Raw genomic sequence first — 25,517 nt, forward strand, 5'->3', positions numbered from 1 at the left:
ATTAATCAGTCTGGGAGAATGTTATCTTAATTGTTTATGAAATACGGAGAGGTGAATTTAAAAAAGTACATATGCAGGATTTAACTCCTGGGTATGAGGATAAACTACATCTGGCTGTGGAACATTTGCTTTGGGTAATTAGGTTACCATTAACCACAGGTACCTCCAGGTCACCCTTAGGCAAGGTGTAGCACCTGTTAGCCTCCCTACTTGGGTTACGGTGAAGCCACGGAATGCAGAAGGCTAGTTGTGAGTAACACAATCAATGGTTCCTGCTTCTCAGACGCTGAGCAGTAGATCCTTTTAACAGGACAATGTTCAGGGTCACCCATCTTGTATAGACACTGCATCAGAAGCAAGCAAGGGGAAGCTACTTCTTGTATTTTATCTCTAGTACAAACATGGTTAATACATACACAAATGTAAGAGACAACAGCGTAAATGGCAGCCCACTTCCAAATAGTGCGGACACCTCGCTCAGTACGGGATATCATGTAAACAGACAGGTGAACCCGGATCGTCATACCACTACTGTCTGCAAGAACAAGAGACTGTGAATTGCCACTTGGAATGTTCGAACCCTGCACCAAGCTGGTAAACTAGAAAACGTAAAATTAGAAATGAAGAGGCTAGATGTCAGCATCCTAGGCCTAAGTGAAATAAGGTGGAATGGATATAAGTATTCCAATCAAATGACTACAAGATGATATACTTTGGTGAAGATAAACATGAAAAGGGTCTTGCAATCATCTTAGACAAAGAAACATCCAACAGCCTTCTAGGATACTGGCATATCTCAGACAGAATGGTGCTAATCAAACTAAAAGGACAACAAAACAACATCTCTATGATTCAAGTATATGTACCCACAATGGAAAGCTCAGAGGAAGAAATTGATGCCTTCTACCACTCCCGAGACAAAGCACTAGAAGAATGCAAATCACAAGAAGCCATTATAGTCATGGGAGACTTCAATGCAAAAGTTGGTGAGGGAAGAGAAGACCATATTGTTGGAGACCAGGGATTGGGAGAAAGAAATGAAAGAAGAGAAAAGCTTATATCATGGTGTAAAACAAACAGTCAGATAATCACCAACACTTGGTTTAAACAACATCCAAGAAGGAAATGGACATGGAGAAGCCCAGATGGGAACAACAAAAATCAAATCGACTACATAACAATCAATAACAGATTCAAAAACTCGATAGCTCAGTCTAAAAGCTACCCTGGAGCAGACTGTAGAAGCCACCACATACCAGTCATTTGCAAAATGAAAATAAAGATGAGAACATTAAAGAAACCAAAAAGATCAGAACCACTGGATTATCAACAACTACAAAACAACCCTCATCTGAAAACAGAATACACAATCAATGTGAAAAACTGTTTTCAATTGCTGCAGGATGAAGGAGGCAAATCTTCCTGGGACATCCTGAAGGAATCAAAAATGGTTGTAGCTGCAAAAGAAACCGTCCCACGAAAAGAACGGAAAAGTAAGACGAAATGGATAACTGAAAATATAATACAATTGATGCAACAAAAACAGACCATCAAACTAAGAAACAGCGAAGAATACAAACAACTTGATAAGACAATAAAAAGAAAATGCAGAGAAGCTAAAGACAGATGGCTAAATGAGAAATGCTCAGAGATAGAAATGCTACAAACCCATATCCCTGGAACAAAGTTGATGCACAATAAGATTAAAGAACTAACGGGGAAATTACCTTGCTCAACAAGTGGATGCATCAAGACAAAAGATGGCAGCTTAATTATGAACAAAGAGGAAATCCTAAACAGATGGACAGAATAAATAAAAGAACTTTTTGAAGACCAAAGAGGAGAAAAACCGAACATAAAGAAGAATCTTGAAGGACCTAGCATTCTAAAATCAGAAATTCGAGCAGCCATAAATAAAACAAAACATAACAGAGCAACTGGTCCAGACACCATTGCTGTTGAAATGATACTGGCCTTAGAAGATTTTGGAATAGAGAAAATAACAGAAATAGCAAATGAAATCTATGATCATGGGGAGATACCTGATGATTTAAGTAAATCAGTGTTCATCACACTTGCAAAGAAAGAGGGAGCAACAGAATGTGAGTTACATCGTACAATAAGCCTGATGAGCCACATGGCAAAAATTATTTTCAGAGTAATCATGATGAGAGCAAGACACTGTATTAAACTAGAAATCAGTAAAGAACAATGCGGCTTTGTGGAAAACACTGGAACCAGAAATCCAATTTTCATGCTATGGATGATCTGTGAATGAGCCATCCAGGTACAAAAAGACATCTACCTATGCTTCATTGACTATACAAAAGCTTTTGACACTGTCAGACAGCAAGATCTTCTGGGATTGCTTCAAGATCTTGACATAGATGGGAAAGATATACATTTCTTAAGAAACGTATACTGGGACCAGACAGCATCCATCAGAATAGAAGGAGAAGTGAGTGAGTATGTGAATATCATGAGAGGAGTCAGGCAAGGTTGTGTCTTTTCACCAGACTTATTCAACCGGTATAGTGAAAATATCTTGAGAAGTATCAAAGACATCAAAGGATTCACAATTGGAGGCCATAATATAAATAACATCAGATATGCTGATGACATCGTACTAATAGCTGACTCAGGAACAAAACTTCAAGAACTACTCACTATAGTGGCAGCAGAAAGTAATCGCAGAGGCCTCTCAATCAACACCAAGAAGACAGAAGGCATGGTCATCTCCAGACAATGTGTGATCAAGATCGGAAATACAAACATCAAACAAGTCAACAAATTCAAATATCTTGGCAGCCTAATGACAAGTAATGGCAGGTGTGACACAGATATCAAATACAGAATAGCAATGACGAAAGAAGCTTTCCAAAAAATGAAGACCATGTTAACAGACAGAAAGATGAGCACATACACTGAAGACAGAATACTGTAGTGCTACATTTACTCTATCCTGACTTATGGAAGTGAATGCTGGACCATTTCTCCAGCAATGGAAAAGAGACTAGAAGCAGCTGAATTATGGTTCTACAGGAAAATGTTAAGAATATCATGGACCACACACACATCAAATGAAGAAGTTCTCAGACGAGCCCAAGCAGTTCGAACACTCATACCAACAATAAGAGAAAGACAACTCAGACTCCTAGGACACATCATGCGGAAAGATGAACTAGAAAAACTCATACTCTCTGGAAAGATTGAGGAGAGCAAACATAGAGGAAGACCTCAGCTTATGTACATCAAAAGCATAGCCAGGTGGCTACACATCGAGGAAATGGAAGTCATCCAAAAAGCGAAGGATAGATCTATATGGAAAACCATGGTCACCAAAGTCCGCATCGAATATGGTACCTAGACAGACAGACATATGCAGGTTTGGTCAATGGCAGCATGTGGTTACCTGCCCAATCCCATTCCCAAACCTTGAATATGGACCCTTTCCTTCCCAGCATTAACCATGAATGAGGCTTGCTTAAATCACCTCCTGCCACTTTCAATTTCAAAGGTTTTTATTACAGTGTACTGAATATTCATCTCACATAATACCAAAGAGCAGCTCTTTAAGTTCAGCACCTATCAACATAACTGCTGCCAGAAACAATCCTGTTTTATCTCACTTTACCGGAATACATATGGGTGAAACCTCAGCTGGAGATCAATGAAATTCCACTCTGAAAAAACTGGTTGAGTAGAAGATGGAAAGTTTGGCGGACAGCTATATTGTTGATCTCAGTTAGTGAACTTAAAGCTAGAAACTCATACCCCACCACAACTTGTTTTTGAAAGTGAAGGTTATTAGGAAATAGAAACTAACCCAAAAATGTATTTATGAGACATAGTTGAAGGTCAACCTTTTTTGGAAGAATTATTGAAAAGCAAAGTTGAAGAATCAAAGCTCATGGTGCATTTAATAGCAGCATTTGAAAAGAATAATTTGTAAAATGAGTCAAATAGGTCCTTAAATGGCATTAAGCTTCAGTTCTAGAAGGCTATAAGTATTGGGGAGTGAATGATGGATCAAAGTGAAGAGTTGTATGGATTTTCTCTTTGTAAAACCTGAATTTTAACACAGTGCAGGAATATTTTATTCAACTTTAAGCTTCTGAATCTCATTCTTGCAACACAAAAGGGAGAAAATTACTGATTGAATTATTACTGCAGCAACAATACATTTTCTGATCCCTTTAATAATGAAGATAGTAATAATTTCTTTTGATAGTAATAAATTCTTTCAAATGGCATACGATGGCAAACAATAGTTTCGTGGTTTGTGGGATCAGCTTTCAGTCCCAAGTGGAAGGGTTTTACTTATTTGTTTAGAGGTACAGCTCAGTAACTGGCCCGTCTGCTCCAATGAACCCATGGCGCCCAATTACATCATTGCGACCAATTAACTTACTAACCCATACATCTTTGGAATGCGGGAGGAGACCAGATTACCTGGAGTAAACCCAGGTGGTCACAGGGAGAAAATACAAACAATTCAAATCAAGTTTATTGTTATGTGTATAATGACAGGCACACCAGTACAGATAACACAAAGAATTATGCATGACAGTGAAAAGAGAGAAAAACCTGAAAATTCAAAACGTAAGTGCAAAGAAAAGACACAGTCCATAATACAAGAGGTGGTCTGTTGTGTTCCATTACTGAAATAGGGTTAATGTCATTCAGATTAGTTCAAGAACCTGATTGTTGCAGGAGAACTGTTGTTCCTGACCCTGGTGGTGTGGGACATCAAGTTTCTGTACCTCCCATCTGACAGTAGCACCACATAAAGACCCAGATGATAGGGATCCTTGACAACAGATACATCTAGAGGCAGTGCCTCCTGTAGATGATGTCAATGTTGGGATGGCTGTGCCTGTGATACACTAGACTGTGTCCATTATTCTCTGCATCCTCTTGTGTTCTTGCGCATTGGAATTTCCATACCAGGCCATGATGCAATCAGCCAGGATATATTCAACAGTGCAACAGTATAGGCTGCTTTTAGAAAATTTGGTGACATTGTAAATATCCTTAAACTTCTAAAAAAAGTGGAGAGATTGGCATGCTTTCTTCAAGATTGCATCTATATACTGCGCATGGAACAAGTCATCTGAGATGTTAACACCCCAGAATAGCCAGTTGAACACTTTTTGACGCATTTTTAAAATTTAAATTTCTTGATGTGGGTTCAGGTTAGCATCAGCTATTACTCACACAAACTGATCAAATATCTTGATCTGCAGGGGTTTATTTTCTCAAGTCATATGTGATTACATGATAACATGATTATGGACAAAAAGAAAGACCTTGGAGGCCTCAAATTCAGATATGGCTCTCAGTTATAAGCATGAAATGGGACTGGTGAATGACATCAGGGACTCTGGAAGCTGGAAGTACAGCAGCTACTTGACAAGGCAGAGTAATAACAATGATGCTTTCACGTGCACTCCTCCTGGACAATAAAGAATGATTGGGATTTCCTTGGCTCTGACTCCAACATCACTGTCACGAAACAAATGTTAATTCCTCTCAACGCCTAAATGAAATCCACAAACCATCTTTATGGAACTCACTCTCCCACCAAGTCACCAGCTATGTGTTATTTCACCCTCTTCGATTTGGTTTCATCAAGATGCTGACTGGGGACGTGAAGATGAAACTTAGGAGTGAAATTTACCAAACTTTGGCCTAAGTTATGTCTTATTTTAGGTTTTGATCTTCTGAACTAAAAGCAACACACAAGCAAATTCCATCAGCACAGTCTGATGGAGAATAATTGACATTATAATAAATATTTATTTTTAAATCACCACGGGTGTCTGGTATGAAAAGATTATGGAGAACTACCTCTAATTTTGCTAGAGGGGATCTACAATGTGATGATACTGTATTTTTTTCAGTACATTTCAATTTTTAGGCACAAGAGATTCTGCATATCCTGGAAATCTTGAGTAACACACGCAAAATGTTGGAGGAACTCAGCAAATCAGGCAGCATCTATGGAAGGGAATAAACAGTCAACATTTTGAGCCAAGACTCTTCATCAGGACTAGAAAAGGAGGTGGAAGAAGCCAAAATAATGTAGTGGGGGAATGAAGAAAGAAGTTGGGAGGGGGTAGGTGAAGAGATAAAGGGCTGAAAAATAAGGAATCTGATAAGAGAGAGCAGTCTTTCTGTCGACATACATCAAAGTTGCTGGTGAACGCAGCAGGCCAGGCAGCATCTATAGGAAGAGGCGCAGTCGACGTTTCAGGCCGAGACCCTTCGTCAGGACTAACTGAAGGAACAGTGAGTAAGGGATTTGAAAGCTGGAGGGGGAGGGGGAGATGCAAAATGATAGGAGAAGACAGGAGGGGGAGGGATGGAGCCGAGAGCTGGACAGGTGATAGGCAGAAGGGGATACGAGAGGATCATGGGACAGGAGGTCCGGGAAGAAAGACGGGGGGGGGGTGACCCAGAGGATGAGCAAGAGGTATATTCAGAGGGACAGAGGGAGAAAAAGGAGAGTGAGAGAAAGAATGTGTGCATTAAAAAGAGTAACAGATGGGGTACGAGGGGGAGGTAGGGCCTAGCGGAAGTTAGAGAAGTCAATGTTCATGCCATCAGGTTGGAGGCTACCCAGACGGAATATAAGGTGTTGTTCCTCCAACCTGAGTGCGGCTTCATCTTTACAGTAGAGGAGGCCGTGGATAGACATGTCAGAATGGGAATGGGATGTGGAATTAAAATGTGTGGCCACTGGGAGATCCTGCTTTCTCTGGCGGACAGAGCGTAGATGTTCAGCAAAGCGGTCTCCCAGTCTGCGTCGGGTCTCACCAATATATAAAAGGCCACATCGGGAGCACCGGACGCAGTATATCACCCCAGTCGACTCACAGGTGAAGTGATGCCTCACCTGGAAGGACTGTTTGGGGCCCTGAATGGTGGTAAGGGAGGAAGTGTAAGGGCATGTGTAGCACTTGTTCCGCTTACACGGATAAGTGCCAGGAGGGAGATCAGTGGGGAGGGATGGGGGGGACGAATGGACAAGGGAGTTGTGTAGGGAGCGATCCCTGCGGAATGCAGAGAGAGGCGGGGAGGGAAAGATATGCTTAGTGGTGGGATCCCGTTGGAGGTGGCGGAAGTTACGGAGAATAATATGTTGGACCCGGAGGCTGGTGGGGTGGTAGGTGAGGACCAGGGGAACCCTATTCCTAGTGGGGTGGTGGGAGGATGGAGTGAGAGCAGATGTACGTGAAATGGGGGAGATGCGTTTAAGAGCAGAGTTGATAGTGGAGGAAGGGAAGCCCCTTTCTTTAAAAAATGAAGACATCTCCCTCGTCCTAGAATGAAAAGCCTCATCCTGAGAGCAGATGCGGCGGAGACGGAGGAATTGCGAGAAGGGGAATGGCGTTTTTGCAAGAGACAGGGTGAGAAGAGGAATAGTCCAGATAGTTGTGAGAGTCAGTAGGCTTATAGTAGACATCAGTGGATAAGCTGTCTCCAGAGACAGAGACAGAAAGATCTAGAAAGGGGAGGGAGGTGTCAGAAATGGACCAGGTAAACTTGAGGGCAGGGTGAAAGTTGGAGGCAAAGTTAATAAAGTCAACGAGTTCTGCATGCGTGCAGGAAGCAGCGCCAATGCAGTCGTCGATGTAGCGAAGGAAAAGTGGGGGACAGATACCAGAATAGGCACGGAACATAGATTGTTCCACAAACCCAACAAAAAGGCAGGCATAGCTAGGACCCATACGGGTGCCCATAGCTACACCTTTAGTTTGGAGGAAATGGGAGGAGCAAAAGGAGAAATTATTAAGAGTAAGGACTAATTCTGCTAGACGGAGCAGAGTGGTGGTAGAGGGGAACTGATTAGGTCTGGAATCCAAAAAGAAGCGTAGAGCTTTGAGACCTTCCTGATGGGGGATGGAAGTATATAGGGACTGGACATCCAAGGTGAAAATAAAGCGGTGGGGGCCAGGGAACTTAAAATCATAAAGTCTTTCTGTCGTCCATCTCTGGAGACAGATAATCCACTGACATCATTTACAAACCTACAGACTCTCACAGTTATTTTGACCATACCTCTTCTCACCCTGTCACTTGTAAAAATTCTATTCCCTTCTCTCAGTCTCTGTGTTTCAGTTGCATCTGTTCTCAGCATGAGGCTTTCCATTCTATAACATCTGAGATGTCCTCTTTTTCCAAAGAGCAGGGTTTCCCCCCTACCAACATCTACGCTGCTCTCATCCGCATCTTCCCCACTTGCCGCGAATCTGCCTTCACTACATCTTCCCACCATCATAAAAGAAAATCAGAGTCAAGAATCATATTTTGATAGGGCTCCCCTTGTCCTTACCAACCATCCCATAAGTCCCTGTATCCAACACATCATTGTCTGCAACCTCCACCATCTCTAAGGGGATCCCACCACTTAGAACATCTTCCCCCACCTCCACTCTGCTCCCTTCATCCCACATTTTCCATAAGGATCTCTCTCTGCATGATTCCCTTGTCCATTCACCTCTCTCCATAATATTGCCCTCCTGGCACTAAAAACTGGCAAACATGTAAAGTGCTACTCCGCTCCTATAGCTTCTCACTCACCACCATTCACAGCCCCAAACAGTTCTACCAGGTGAAGCAACACTCTTGCAGACTACTCTACGTCGGTGAGATTGGGGGACCATCTTTTCAAGTGCCCTGTCCACTGCAGAAGGGAAGATTTCCCAATTGCTACCCATTTAAATTTGACTTCCCATTCCCATTCTGACATGTCTGTCCATGGTCTCCTCTCCTGCCATGACGAGGCCAAACTCAGGTTGGAGGAGCAGCACCTCATATTCCATCTGGATAGTCTCCAGCCTAATGGCATTAGCATTGATCTCTCTAACATCCAGTACTTTCACCCCCTCCCTTATTCTATCCCCCATTCCTCATTTCCGTTACCCTCACACTCCTCCTCTCCTCACCAACCCCAAGATACTCTAGTACTGTGGAAGTAAGTGTACATGGGAACAAAGACTAGCATTTGAAATGGCATCAGCTCGAAACATCAACTGTTTATTCCTTACCATAAATGCCGCCCAACTTCTTGAGTTACTCTATTGTTTTGTATGTGTTGCTTATGATTTTCAGCACCTGCAGAATCTCATGTGTTTATGATCACCATCCAGCTTGTACTCCTTCCCTTCTCCCCTCTTTCTTATTCTGGCTTCTGCCCTCTTCCTTTCCGGTCCTGATGTAGGGTCCCAGTCCAAAACACTGTTTGTTCTCCTCCATAGATGCTGCCTGACTTGCTGAGTTCCTCCAGCATTTTATGCATGTTGCTCAAGATTTTCAGTATCTGCAGAATCTCTTCTGTTTATGATGATATTTCCCCATTAAATAGTTCCCCATTTAATTTGCTAAAAGAGTTAACTTATGACAAAAGTTCATAAACTAAAGAAGTATTTCTTTGAATATAGAAGTAGAAGGGTATCTAATTGGAGTACTCTATAATTAAAGATGAAAAGATCAGTTACAAAGAGAGAGAAATAATTTCCTCTTGTGGAAGAATCTAAATCAGCTATCACACTCCCAAAAATAGCAATGGCTCGGTATAAGGATAACATCTGAAAATACAATGTCATTGGACGTCTGGATAATTCTCCCAAAAAAACTACTGAGGCTAGGTTAATTGAAAAATTCAAAACTGAGAATAACAGATTTATCACTTTAACCAACACTTTCTTGTCTATCAATGATGGCCATTCAAGGTTCAAATCAGAGGCCAGTGTACACAATATTGGAGTCACACCAAAATTACTGAATGAAATACAATTTCTCCATTATGAATAAATTTGTTCCCTTTCAGAATAAAATGCCTATGGCAAAAGCTGTTGAGGTTACTTCAATTAAAATTTCAGAACCGTGACTGATTTTTATTAAAAAAAGGATTAAGTAAGTATGTTTGAACATAGGTAAGAAGTGTACATGCTCTAAATAAGCTCACTGTCAGCAAGACCAAGGAGCTGATTTTTTACTTTAGGAGGAGGAATCCAGAGGTCCATGAGCCAATCCTCAACAAGGGATCAGAGGTGAACAGGGTCAAAACTTTAGATTCCTCGGTATTAACATTTTAGAGGACGTCGCCTGCACCCAACATGTAAATGCAACTACGAAGAAAGCACGACAGCGCCTCTACTTCCTTAGGAATTTGCAAAGATCCAGCATGATGTCTAAAACTTTGACAAACTTCTATAGATGTGTGGTGTAGAATATATTGACTGACTGCATCACAGCCTGGTATGGAAACACCAATTCCCTTGAATGGAAAGTCCTGCAAAAGAAGTAGATACTGCTCAGTCCATCACTGGTAAAGTCCTCCACCACTGAACACATCTACATGAAGTGTTGTCGCAGGAAAGCGGCAGTCACCATCGGGGACCCCCACCACCGAGGTCCTGCTCTCTTTTTACTACTGCCATCCGGAAGAAGGTACAGGAGCCTTGGGACTCACACCACCAGTTTCAGGAATAGTCTCACACCTCAAACATCAGGAACTTGAACCAAAGAGGATAACTTCACTTGCCCCATCACTGAAATGTTCCCATACCCTATGGACTCACTTTGAAAGATTCTTCATCTCATGTTCTCAATATTTATTGTTTACTTATTATTTTATTTTATTTCGTTTTGTATTTGCACAGTTTGTTGTCTGTTGCACACTGGTTATACATCCAGTTAATGGGGTCTTTAATTGATTCTATTATGATTATTGGATTTATTGAGTATGCCCACAAGAAAATGAATCTCAGAGTTGTATATGGTGACATATATGCAATTTGATACTAAATTTGCGCTGAATTTTGAATGACAGAATAAGCTTAAGAAGTTGTATATCCTACCCCTGTTCCTTTGATCCTATGCTGTAATATATTCATACAAAAATATGTGCTAAAATATTTTATGTGAACATTTGTTCAGTCTCAATGCAGCTCAAAGGCCAATAATATCTCCATTTATATTATTTTAATTCTAAATACTGGCAGAACCAGTCTATGGAAAATTGACAAGGACCTCTAGGCTGAAGTATATCTGACCATTTCCCTGAGTACTAGCAGTAAGAAGCATGACAAAACCCTACTGAAGCATGCAAAAGAAAACTGGAAAGGAATAAATTTTGAATATTGACTGTCTAGGCTTTGCAGTCCAGATGTTATGCTTTGCAGTCACTAAGTGTAGATATGTGGTAAAGCGGAGTGACTCTGCAAAGTGAATACAAAAAACAGATAGAAATGAAATCACCAGAAATCACAAGTGGGCTAACACTATTCATGAGCGACCTGAAGGAACATATGTCATGCAGTGTGATCATTATAACTGATAGGTAGCAATGTAAAAGAGATAAGTAGCTTTCATTATATATCCTAGAGTAATTAAACAATTGTGAAGTTGCATTTTAAAGTAGATATGCATAATGTACTGAAACAGCTAATTATGAAGAATTCCTGTTTTGCAATAAACTAGTATTTGCACAGCATATAAACATGAAGCATAATGCCATTAGTTTCAAGGTAATTATGGAAAAGGATAGGTCTGGTCCTTGCGTTGAGATTCCAAATTGGAGAAAGGCCAATTTTGACTGTATCAGAAAGGATCTTGCAAGTGTGGATTGGAACAGGTTGTTTTCTGGCAACCTGGGAACTTGATAATTTTGAGATTACAGAGTCTGTATGTTCCTGTCAGAATAAAAGACAAGGAAAACAGATTTAAGGAACCTTGGTTTTTGAGTGATATTGAGGCCCTGGTTAAGAGAAAGAAGGAGGTGCATAGCAGGTGTAGGCAGGTAGGAACTAATCAGGTACTTGAAGGGTATAAGAGATGCAAGAGAACACTTAAGGAAATCAGGAGGGTTAAAAGGCACGAGGTTGCTCTAGCATGCAAGGTGAACGAGAATCCTTAGAGCCTCTACAGATACATTATGAGAAAAAGGATAGCAAGGGACTAAATTAGTCCTCTTGAAGATCAGAGTGGTAACCTATGTGTGGAGCCAAAAGAGATGGAGGAGATCTTAAATGGATTCTTGTGCATGTGTAGTTACACTACTCAGGAGGTGGACACTGAGTCTACAGCAGAGAGGCAAAACAGCAGCAAGGTTATGGACCCCATACAGATTACAGAGGAAGAGGCAAATTAGGGTGCATAAATCCCCAGAGCAGACAAGATGTTCACTCAGACCCTATGGGAGGCTAATGCAGAAATTGCAGAAGCCCTAGCAGAGATATTTAAAACATCCTTAACCACAGGTGAGGTGCCAGAGGATTGGAGGATCGCGAATGTTGTTCTGTTGTTTCAGAAAGACTCTTAGAATAAGCCAGGAAAATATAGGCTGGTGAGCCTGACATCTGTAATGGGAAAGTTATTGGAAGGTATTCTGAGGTACCGGATATACCTGATAGACAGGGGATGATTAGGGATAGTCAACATAGTTTTTTGTGTGGTAGGTCGTGAGCTTTTCAAGAAAGTTACCAAGAAGGTTGATGAAGCCCAGGCAGTAGATGTTGTCTACATGGACATTAGCAAGGCCTTTGACAAGGCTCCGCATAGGAGATTGGTCAAGAAGGTTCAGTTGCTTGGCATTCAAGATGAGGTCATAAATTGGATTAAATATTGGCTTTACAGAAGAAGCTAGAGAGGGATAGTAGAAGGTTGCCTATCTGACTGGAGGCCTGTGACTAAAGGTGTGCTGCAGAAATTGGTGCTGGGTCCATTGGTTTTTATCATCTACATCAATGATCTAGATGGTAACGTGGTAAACTGGATCAGCAAATTTGCAGATGACACCAAGATTGGGGATGTAGTGGACAGCGAAGAATACTGTCAGAGCTTGCAGTGGGATCTGGACCTGCTGGAAAAATAGGCTGAAAAATGGCGGATGGAATTTAATACAGACAAGTGTGAGGTGGTGCCACTTTGAGAAGACCAGTCGGGGTAAGTCTTACACAGTAAATGGTAGGGCACTGAGAAATGCATTAGGACAGAGGGATCTGGGAATACGGATCCAATTTCCTTGAAAGTTGTGTCACAGGTAGATACGGTCATAAAGAAACCTTTTGGCACAATAGCCTTCATAAATCAATGTAATGTGTACAGGAATTGGGATGTTATATTGAAACTGTGTAAGACGTTGGTGAGGCCTCATTTGGAGTATTGTGTACAGATTTTGTCACCTACTTACAGGAGAGATGGCAATAAGATTGAAAGAGTACAGTGAAAATTTACAAGGATTTTGCCAGGACTTGAGTACCTGAGTTACAGGTAAAGGTTAAATAGGTTAGGATTTTATTCATTAGAACAGAAGATTGAGAGGAGGTTTGATAGTGGTATACAAAATTATGAGCGGTATAGATAGGGAAAATGCAAGCAAACCTCTTCCATTGAGTTTGAGTGAGAGTACAACTAGATGGGTTAAGGATGAAAGCTGAAATGTTTACAGGGAACATGAAGGGGATATTTTTCACTCAGGGGATGGTGAGATTGTGAAATGAGCTGCCAGTGCAAGTGGTGGATGTGGGTTTGGTTTCAACATTTAAGAGAAATTTGGATATGTACATTGACAGGAGGGCTATGGTCCAGGTGCAAGTCGTTGGGTCTAGGCAGATTAATGGTTCGGCATGGACTAGATGGGCTGAAGAGCCTGCTTCTGTACTGTGGTGCTCTAGGGCTCTATGAATATTAACCATGAGTATCCTCTCAGTTAAAGCTGCTTTCTTTAGAGATCATTTTGCATCAGTCATGTCAAGCTCTTGTCAGCACTTTATTAGGGTTTACAGTGTAGAATTTATTCTTATTCATTTTCAGATCAATGACTGTCAGCTGTGCAATTCTACCCAGACCTCCAGGCAACCTTCCGAACGTTCCATTCTGGTGATGGCACACGATCACAATGGGCACAAACAACAAGACAGGTAGAGTGAATGTATATTAATACTTCAAAAATTATTAATGGTAAATAAATAACAACTGGCTACAAATGATACAGGGAACAATCTTTTTATGCTACAACAGACTAAGAATTAAAAATTACCAAAAGAAGTATAACTGTTGAAGAATCTTGGTATTATAAACAAAGTGCACTATGTGACAAACTTATTTTAGCTGATAAAACAAATTTAGGTTGATATAGAGACCTTTCCTGATATAGCCCAAATTTTAGAGAAATATAATAAATGAACTGCATGATATAGAAATGTTAATTGTTCACAATCGATCACAAGAGAGAATCAACAAGTAAATAATTCTTGTTGATAAAGAAATGCCAACCAATAAATAGATTATAACAAAAATATCTTTAACATATGTTAATAGATTAAATAACAAACAACATAAGAATAATAACCAAAGTAAATTACTAAAAAAAACACTGGTCCATACAGTCTGTCCTACACTAAGATTAATCAAATATTAACCCTTGGTAATATATTCACTCTCTGCTCCACCCAAATCATGTGGTTGCCTGAAAACAAACCAACATATAAAATTTCAGATAAAAAACAAGAGCAAATCTACAGATGCTGGAAATCTGAGCAACACACACAAAATGCTGGAGAAACTCAGCAGGCCTTATACTACACGATTGGGAGTTTTGTCAATTTATACTACTCGGTCTTACAATTACTCATTTTAAGTACAACAATGTATCTCCTACTATTTGTATTATTGCTATGTTATGTTTTTATTTTATGAAACTAATAAAAAGATTGAAAAAGAAAGGAACTCAGCAAGTCAGGTAGCATCTAGGAAAAGAGTATAGTCAACATTTCGGGCTGAAACCCTTCAGCACGACACTGATTCTTCATTACAAATCAATATATTTTTTGGGAGAGGAGGTGCAATCTAGAAAATTGCTCTTCAAAACATACCCTCCCACCACCATTATCACCAGCTGATTGAAACTAATGCAGGAGAACATCTTGCAGCTGATAACTCCTTGGAACACCAAACATTGGTAAGTTATCTCCAGCCTGACCAGCCCCATGCTTGAAGGGAAGGACCAAATTATCTTCCATTGCTTAAGCAATGATTAATCACATTTCATCCAAAGTTCCCTTATTTTCTCGGAACAGAAATACCTAACCCAATAGAATAGGGTTCCCCTGGTCCTCACCTACCACCCCACCAGCCTCCGGGTCCAACATATTGTTCTCCGTAACTTCCGCCACCTCCAACGGGATCCCACCACTAAGTACATCTTTCCCTCCACCGCCCCGCTTTCCGCAGGGATCGCTCCCTACGTGATGCCTTTGCCCATTCGTCCCCCCCATCCCTCCCCACTGATCTCCCTCCTGGCACTTATCCTTGTAAGCGGAACAAGTGCTATACATGCCCTTCCACTTCCTCCCTTACCACCATTCAGGGCCCCAGACAGTCCTTCCAGGTGAGGCAACACTTCACCTGTGAGTCGGCTGGGGTGATATACTGCATCCGGTGCTCCTGATATGGCCTTCTATATATTGGCAAGACCCAACGCAGACTGGGAGATCGTTTTGCTGAACACCTACGCTCTGTCCGCCAGAGAAAGCAGGATCTCCCAGTGGCCACACATTTTAATTCCACATCCCATTCCCATTCTGATATGTCTATCCACGGCCTCCTCTACTGTAAAGATGAAGCCACACTCAGGTTGGAGGAACAACACCTTATATTCCGTCTGGGTAGCCTCCAACCTGATGGCATGAACATCGACTTCTCTAACTTCCGCTATGGCCCCACCTCCCCCTCGTACCCCATCTGTTACTCATTTTTATGCACACATTCTTTCTCTCACTCTCCTTTTTCTCCCTCTGTCCCTCTGAATATACCCCTTGCCCATCCTCTGGGTTTTTCCCCCCCTCCCACTTTTCATTCTCCCTGGGCCTCCTGTCCCATGATCCTCTCATATCCCTTTTGCCAATCACCTGTCCAGCTCTTGGCTCCATCCCTCCCCCTCCTGTCTTCTCCTATCATTTTGGATCTCCCACTCCCCCTCCCACTTTCAAATCTCTTACTAGCTCTTCCTTCAGTTAGTCCTGACGAAGGGTCTCGGCCCGAAACATCGACTGTACCTCTTACTAGAGTTGCTGCCTGGCCTGCTGCATTCACCAGCAAATTTGATGTGTGTTGCTTGAATTTCCAGCATCTGCAGAATTCCTCGTGTTTACCTAACCCAAATCTGGATTTGCATTATTACCATATTTAGGATTAAAAGAACATGCAGCAGAAGACAGGATCTCATGTATATATCGGCATAACCCTTTTGTCCATTCTGCATCATATGCTTGTTCAGTTTTTCCTTACATTCACCTATTCTATTTGTCCAACCATTCTCTACAGTAATACTCTCTTTAGATAATACATTCTCACCACTCTTTGGGTAAAGTGGTTTCTCCTGAATTTCCTATCATTTTTCTTTTGATGACCGTAATGATGTTGATGTCTTCTGGTTCTTCTCCTCCCACACATGGAAACATCCTTGGATATCCACTAGGTGTACTCATTTTCCACATTTTAAATTAATCTCCAATGGGTCATCCCTCAACCTCCTCAAGCCAAAAGAGATGGGGCGTTTTCATTCTTTCCTAATATTTTGCCAATGCATTTGTGGTATCACCTCTCCAATGCTTCTACATCCTTTCAGTAATATGGTGACTTGAATCGAATACGCCAATCCTGATCTAACCAACATCCAATACAAATTTAGATTATTAATTCTTATTAGTTCTATCCTTAATAAATAAATCTTTATGCCTTGTTTTTATTACAAGCTAGCTGCCCCAGGACACACTTTTAATGATTAATGTATTGGTTCCTCAAGTTCCCTTTTGCTCCTCTATTTCACCCAGACTTGAGGCTTCCAAGTTATCTTCCTATTCTTCCTACCAAAAAGTATTAACTTGTGTTTATTTGCATTGAACTTAATTTGCAATTACTTTCCTCTTCTTGTTAATGCCCTCTTATTACTTTGTTGCGTGCCTCTCCAGAATTGACTATTTCACAGTCCCACCCCATCAACAACCCATCCCAATTAGGTATCATTTTCAAATTTAGAAATCATGTTTCTAATTTCGAAGTGTAAACCTTTAATGTGATTTTTGAACAGCACCTGTCTGAGCACAAATCCTTGAATGCCTTTCTTTACTTCCTCTTTCTGCTTTATTCTTGGAAGCCAGCTAGCATTTTATTCAATTACTTTTTCCTGACCCTGAATCATCTGATCTTTGTTAGTATTATGTAGAATCTTATCACTAACATTTTGAAAATTGACATATATTACACATGTTCTTTTATCATTGTCAATTCTCTCTGTTACCTACTCAGATAATTCAATAATGCTGGTCAAGAGTGATTAGTCCTTTTGAAACAGCTAATAACTTTTCATTATATTTTTTGTTCTTCCATTCCCTCCTTTAATTCAACCATCAATATTAAAGCCATTGATCTGTAATTCCCTGATTTATCCTATTCCACCTTCTTAAACATCGGCATCCACTTTAACCAGTCTCCTGGCTTAATACCTTTAGTAACAAACTGTTAAAGATGCTCAGTAATGCATCTATTCTATACATTCTTTCAAAATGCATTCATGTAATTCATCTGAAACATTATCTTTATCCTATTTGAGTTTAATTATGTTTTGTTTCAAATGCACATATCTCATTGGTCATATCTCAAGCTAATCAATACTTTATTTACAGTAGCTAGAACAGCTTCTTCCCCTCTACCATCAAATTTCTGAAAGGTCCATGAACCCATAAACACTACCTCACTATTTTGCTTTCTTTTTGCACTGCTTATTTAGGTTTCTATATTTTTATTGTAACTTATACATTATTAATGCATTGCACTGTACTGCTGCCGCAAAACAACAAATGTTACAATATAAACCTATATATTTCCCTTCAGAATCAGTTTTTATATCACTGGCTACATATTATTTACTGCCTGTCACACTGCTGGCATTTAGGGCAGTAATGAAAGTCCTCCATCTCTATCTGTATAGTAAACCTCTTCACTGCTGTTTCCATAACAATTGTTATTTGACCAGTCAGGGTTGTTAGCCCTGAGCTGAACCCCCGAACCTGGAGAGCCAGTGAACCATGGGCTGCCATCTACCCTTTGACCTGTTTGGCATGGATGACCCTACCAAGAGCCTAAGCACAAGGCCCTGACTCCAGCCAGCATAGCACTCTGGGTCATTGAGGCACGCAAGCCTCCAAACCCAATGACAAGGTTGTGCTCCTCTCGGAGGACCACTGTAATATGTCATGAAAGTTGTTGTTATGCGGCAGAAGTACATTGCAATACATAATAACTGGACATTACGGTAAGTATATACAGTAAAAAAGTTAAATGAAATAAGCAGTGTAAAAAAAAAGTAGTGAGGTAGTGTCATGGGTTCGATGTCCATTTATAAATCTGACAGAGGAGAAGAAAAAGCTATTCCTGAATCATTGAGTATGTGCCTTCAGGCTTCTGTATCTCGTTCCTGATGATAAATGAGAAAAGGGCATGTCGTAGAACGGTGATGGGGGTCCTTAATGACATATGCCGCCTTCTTGAGGCATTGCTCCTTGAAGATGTTCTGGATGCTGAGGAGGCTTGTGTTCGTGATGGAGCTGACTGAATTTACAACTTCCTGTGGCTTCTTTCATCTTGTTCAGTGGCCCCTCCATACCAGATAGTAATGCAGCCGGTTAGAATGCTCTCCATAGTACAGCTGTATAAATTTTCAAGTGTCTTTGGTGACATACCTAATCTCAAATTCCTAATGAAATACAGCCAACTTCTTTGAAATTGTATCAATATGTTGGGCCCAGGATAGATCCTCAGAGATGCTGACACCCAGGAACTTGAAATTGCTCACTCTTCCCACTTCTGATCTTTCAATAAAGACTGGTCTGTATTCCTTCATCCTACCTTTTCTAAGGTCCACGAACAATTCTTTGGTCTTACTGACTTTGAGAGCCAGATTGTTGTGCGACACCACTCAACCAGCTGATCTATTTCACTCCTGTACGTCTTCTTGTCACCATCTGAAATTCTGTCAACAATAGTTATGTCATCACCAAGCTTATAGATGGCATTTGAGCTATATCCATCCACACATTCTTTGGCCTTTGTCCATGGGACCAACCTCGTTCTCCCATGATCCCCTTTCTGGTAAACTGCTGTAATTCTGACACTTAAGTAGTCAGAAGGCAAAAACTGATCTCTATTGTCAATATACCTGGTGATTGACTCCCAGGCCACTCTCTAGTTCAGTCAGAAAGTTCTTAATCTCAGAATCACTTTATCTAATCTTCTGACCTATGTATCATAAAAATGGCATTAAGTTAACAAATTAATTATAGAAAGTTGGAACTTTGTAACTCAAGCTTCCATAGAAGATCTATGATATTTCAGGTTCCATAGAAACCATAGAAACTACAGCACAGAAGCAGGCCTTTTGGCCCTTCTTGGCTGTGCCGAACCATTTTCTGTCTAGTCCCACTGACCTGCACATGGACCATATCCCTCCATACACCTCCCATCCATGTATCTGTCCAATTTATTCTTAAATGTTAAAAAAGAACCCGCATTTACCACCTCGTCTGGCAGCTCATTCCATACTCCCACCACTCTCTGTGTGAAGAAGTCCCCCCTAATGTTCCCTTTAAATTTTTCCCCCCTCACCCTTAACCCATGTCCTCTGGTTTTTTTCTCCCCTTGCCTCAGTGGAAAAAGCCTGCTTGCATTCACTCTATCTATACCCATCATAATTTTATATACCTCTATCAAATCTCCCCTCATTCTTCTATGCTCCAGGGAATAAAGTCCTAACCTATTTAACCTTTCTCTGTAACTGAATTTCTCAAGTCCTGGCAACATCTTTGTAAGCCTTCTCTGCACTCTTTCAACCTTATTTATATCCTTCCTGTAATTTGGTGACCAAAACTGAACACAATACTCCAGATTCGGCCTCACCAATGCCTTATACAACCTCATCATAACAATCCAGCTCTTATACTCAATACTTTGATTAATAAAGGCCAATGTACCAAAAGCTCTCTTTATGACCCTATCTACTTGTGATGCCACTTTTAGGGAATTTTATATCTGTATTCCCAGATCCCTCTGTTCTACTGCACTCCTCAGTGCCTTACCATTAACCCTGTATGTTCTACCTTGGTTTGTCCTTCCAACATGCAATACCTCACACTTGTCTGTATTAAACTCCATCTGCCATTTTTCAGCCCATTTTTCCAGCTGGTCCAAGTCCCTCTGCAGGCTCTGAAAACCTTCCTCACTGTGTACTACACCTCCAATCTTTGTATCATCAGCAAATTTGCTGATCCAATTTACCACATTATCATCCAGATCATTGATATAGATGACAAATAACAATGGACCCAGCACTGATCCCTGTGGCACACCACTAGTCACAGGCTTCCACTCAGAGAAGCAATTCTCTACCACCACTCTTTGGCTTTTTCCATTGAGCCAATGTCTAAACCAATTTACCACCTCTCCATGTATACCTAGCGACTGAATTTTCCTAACTAACCTCCCATGCAGGACCTTGTCAAAGGCCTTACTGAAATCCATGTAGACAACATCCACTGCCTTCCCTTCATCCACTTTCCTGGTAACCTCCTCGAAAAACTCCAATAGATTGGTCAAACATGACCTACCATGCACAAAGCCATGTTGACTCTCCCTAATAAGTCCCTGTCTATCCAAATGCTTGTAGATTCTGTCTCTTAGTACTCCCTCCAATAATTTACCTACTACCGACGTTAAACTCACCGGCCTATAATTTCCCGGATTACTTTTCAATCCTTTTTTAAACAACGGAACAACATGAGCCGCTCTCCAATCCTCCGGCACCTCACCCGTAGACAGCGACATTTTAAATATTTCTGCCAGGACCCCTGCAATTTCAACACTAGTCTCCTTCAAGGTCCGAGGGAACACCCTGTCAGGTCCTGGGGATTTAACCACTTTAATTTTCCTCAAGACAGCAAGCACCTCCTCCTTTTCAATCTGTACAGTTTCCATGATCTCACTACTTGATTCCCTCAATTCCATAGACTTCATGCCAGTTTCCTTAGTAAATACAGACACAAAAAACCTATTTAAGATCTCCCCCATTTCCTTTGGTTCCGCACATAGCCGACCACTCTGATCTTCAAGAGGACCAATTTTATCCCTTACAATCCTTTTGCTCTTAATATACCCGTAAAAGCTCTTTGGATTATCCTTCACTTTGACTGCCAAGGCAACCTCATGCCTTCTTTTAGCCCTCCTGATTACTTTCTTAAGTATTTTTGATAACTGATCGGTTAACTTGACTCATTAGTGAAACTTGGACATGGTAAACAGGAATTTGCCATTCTACTGTCATTAACACAGTAATACAGTGATGGTGCAATACCAGGATGTTGATTCTAGTTAGATGCATATCACCATACCATATTATTCTTGGTTCTGACTACCTGGATTTAAACTCTCCACACCTAACTTCATTTTGGTAATTAGGCATAATAATCCGCCATTATAATAAAGATAAGTTGAGGGAGCTAGGGCTCTTCTCTTTGGAGCAAAGGATAATGAGAGGTACCTTGATAGAAGAGTACAAGATATTAAGAGGCATTAATTGAGTGGACAGCCAAAGTCTTTTTTCCCCAAGGTGAAAATGATCAGTACAAAGGAACAGAATTTTATGGTGATTGGTGAGGGGTGGGGAGCATGTCGGAAATAATTTTTTTTTAAACAGAGAGTGGTGGCTGCAGAGAATACGTTGCCAGGGGTGGTGGTAGATGCAGAAACTGTACATTAGAAACATTTAAGAAACTCTTAGGTGTGGATGATAGAGAGGTGGAGGGACAGGTTAGCCCAAGTCTCTGAGTGTCATGGCTTGTAGATTGGTGGTGCACAGATGTTGTCCTGGAGCCACATTTCTACAAGAACAAGCCCACAGTATTCCTCATCTTGCACAAGTGCAGCTATATATGAATGTAATCCAGCTTGTCTTCCATTGAGTGAACACTGGAGAGCACCACTGATGGGGGGGGCCAGGCCCCAACCCAGTTCAGAATCCAGTGGTACACAGCCAGCTTATCTGTCTCCTTCCTCGGTAGTTGCAATAGGCGACCCCAGGGAACAAAGGCCTGGTCTGTGCCTCTCTGATGCCATACAGCTCCTCCGCCGTTGGTCTCACCAATGAAACAGTAAATCGAACTCACAGTATTCTGCATTAACAATGTCCAACAGGTTCTTGCGATATCAATACAAACACCCAAGCCAATCATTTCCACCATCTGTTGGATCGTGCACCATCTCTGCACACCGCCTCAGATGCCTTCTTCCCCTGAGTGACTGAAGCAAGCTGCCCCACGGAGCTCATCAAGTTCAGCTCTATCTCCACCGAGCAACTCACATTCTTGTTAACCAGCAGTGCCTTGCAATCCTAAAAAAGACATCAAGGATGAACAATTTCACCATTTTTTTGGACCCAAGAGAGGTCGCTGCATCCGAGTGTGCCACCATATTACCGAAACTTGACTTTCTCATTATTAATTTTGAAATTCAGATGTAAATTATATTCACATATGGCAAGCATTGCTACTTTAATCACAGCAAAATAATGAATTGTTTTCTAAAAAATCATCTTCTCAAACATGTACAATATTTAGGCGCCTGTATTCAACGTGCATTGTAAGCAATGATTTGAGTCAAAGATGCTAACGTCTTAACTGTAGTTATTCATTCTGCATTGATTGCTATAAATCACAGATTAAAATATGTTGATGTATTTGGCTTTTAATCAATCAGAATCTGTCAAGAAAATGCATTATGATAGTGCTATATTTCACTGAGTGAAATCAAACTTCATTAAGTATTCTCAGTAGTGACTGTTATGTCTATTTCTACTGATTAAATAAGTTCTCCGACCCTGACAGCATTTTAACCTTTAAAATGCTGTTGAGTCCTGGTTTAAAAAAAAATCAGGCCTTTCTCACTTTAGTTGGGCAACACAAAAAGCTTGTATTTTTCATCATATAAGTATCATCTTCCTTTTTCACAATGCACATTGTGCTTTCTTATAATATGCAAGTGATCAAGGGAATATTATTGACCAGGTATGTCTACTGAAGCACCATCTTCACCCTACCAAACCGCTTAACACACAACGGCTGTACACACACAAGCATTTAGGCTTTGGAGATTGTGGCTAATGCCAGTTATTGCTACGACAAAGAGCGCTGTTATGCTGTCATGGTATCCAATCCAATATAGGTATCTTAAGTCCGATCCAATACAGTATAGGTATCTACAGGTACCCTCACTATAGGGAGGTTATACTGTATCCACCTGCTCTTCAAAAACTAGCCTGTCTAGCCTCTGCACCAAGATCTAGCTGCCAATGCTTCAGTGGTGGGTCCCTAACAAGGGAGAGATACTTCCAGCTAAGGAAGTAATTTAAACACAGTTTATTTTATTCTTAGGATACACATTTAAATTTTGATACATATTTCACTTTGGACACACATTTACACTCACCAAGGACTTCAGATTTACAAAAGACGTCTGAATTACAAAATCTTTAGAAATTACAGATTTCCTAACAGCGACAATTCTGATGAACTAAAAGAATGAACCAATGAGATACAAATGAATGAGTCATCCATCACAGAAAGCAAAGGTTGAAAAATGAATTCTAATTGTCACCCTGCCTTTCTGTCATTCTGCTTGTCATTCCTAACAATCCCCAATACTTCATAATAATTATACTGTTTTGCTACCAGATTACATCATTTGCATGTAATGTTTTCCAGATACTTTTATTAGGAAAAGAAAATTACACTGATGGTCTAAAAAATTCTGCATACAATGGTGCAAATTACAAATTACTTAACAGTAGTTGCATAGTTTAATGTAAGCCAATTAACATAGCCCTATTGCCTTGTGCTTGGCTAATGCAGACATGAAGGCTCATGGTCACTTCACTTTGTAAACCACATTTCTTACCAGACAGCCCAGATGTCCTTCTAATTTCCAACAGATTACTACTTGCAATTTACATTAAGAACTGAAGACTGGTTCTTATTTACAACAAAAAGTTGAGCAAGGAATATCTGTTTAAAGTTATCTTTGTTACCAACAACTCTGACCCTTTGGAAAGGTAATGCTGCTGTAGTAGAAAGCTGAGGCTAGCAATAAACCTCTCTGACCCTGGAAAATAAATACCCACAATACATTATGGCTACAAAAATAATGGCAGGTTAATGTTGCTTATCATTATAATGTGTAAATTGCATAAGAAGAGGGATCCTGGAATTGCAAATCACTGGTAATTAATGCCAATCCACTTAATGAAAACATAAAATCAACTTTGATCTCTCCTCACCGCATTTGCAAATTAATCTCCAATGAAACTGACTCTAGAAAGTTGAAGCTGCTACTGCAAGATAGGTGTCTATAAGTAGCATCAAGGAATAGGAAACAATTCATTTTTAGAAGTTTATTAATGGAAGGCTTTCCTTGTGGGAGAATCCAAAACTAAAGCTTACTGTTTAAAAATAAAGGCTTGCCCAGTGAATAAAAAGATGATACATTTTTTCCTCTCTCAGAGAGTGCAGGTCTTCTTCAAAGAACGATAGAAGTGGATTCCTTCAACATTTTAAGACCACAATTCTGAATAAAGAAGGTCATAAAAGTTTACCATGGGTAGCCAGAGAGCAGAGTAGAGTTTACTGTCAGGGTACCAACGATCTTATTAAACAGCAGAACAATCTCAAAAGGGCGAGGTCTTTACTGCTCACATTTCATTCTATATATTTCAGCTTCTATTATATATGTCGTAATCTTTATTCATCACTCTGCGTAACATTTAAAACATTAATTGTTATTTTTTTCTCTGACACATGTTGTCCATAAGAGTTTTCATGTTACTCAGCCAACTTAGAAGCATTAGTCTTGCTGTGTACCAAAACTGTTGCCTCGCCACAGATTGCTTGATTTTTGTGGGTGATTTCCTTCAAGGTCAGTGGAAAGGAAAATGCTTTACTGTAGACAGTAAGTGCTTAACCAATGAGATTTCAGAATTTGCAGTGTCAATCAACATCTCCAGCCCAAAAGTGAAAATAAATGTAACTGTGGAGTTTCATTTAAATATTTTATTTTATTTATCCTTTTATGCTTCTTTCTCCCTCAATCCAATTTTCCTGGCTCGTTCTTTATTTTTTCTTTCTCTGGGAGGTACATGATGAGATGTGCCACTCTATCAGAATCTGGGCCAGTAAATGTTTAACACACAATAAGATCTCCCTACAATTCTAGTAACCAGGCTGTGTTCTAAAATCATTTGCTGTCAATTGCAACATCCACAACTGTCCAACAATAATTTCCCAGAAAGCATTCCCACATTAGCCATGGGGAAGATGAATGTAATCTCAGCCTCCATCTACATTGCAGGATAAAGCACTTGTTTACTCCATAGCAAACCTGACAAATGGACAATAATTCAGTCCTTT

The 25,517-nt window shown here is 40.5% G+C and overlaps 1 protein-coding gene across 1 annotated transcript in view; it reads left to right on the plus strand.

Annotated features, from left to right (window-relative positions):
• frmpd3 (FERM and PDZ domain containing 3) overlaps positions 1–25,517 on the plus strand; it is a 474,907-nt gene that overhangs the window by 304,450 nt on the left and 144,940 nt on the right. The window contains exon 2 of the mRNA XM_063059815.1: positions 13,825–13,931. Within this exon, the coding sequence (XP_062915885.1) occupies positions 13,894–13,931 (38 nt within the window). The 5' untranslated portion in view covers positions 13,825–13,893. The remainder of the gene's footprint in view (positions 1–13,824; positions 13,932–25,517) is intronic.

This window comes from Mobula hypostoma, chromosome 10 (genome assembly GCF_963921235.1).
Source record: "Mobula hypostoma chromosome 10, sMobHyp1.1, whole genome shotgun sequence".
NCBI classification, from domain to species: Eukaryota; Metazoa; Chordata; class Chondrichthyes; order Myliobatiformes; family Myliobatidae; genus Mobula; species Mobula hypostoma.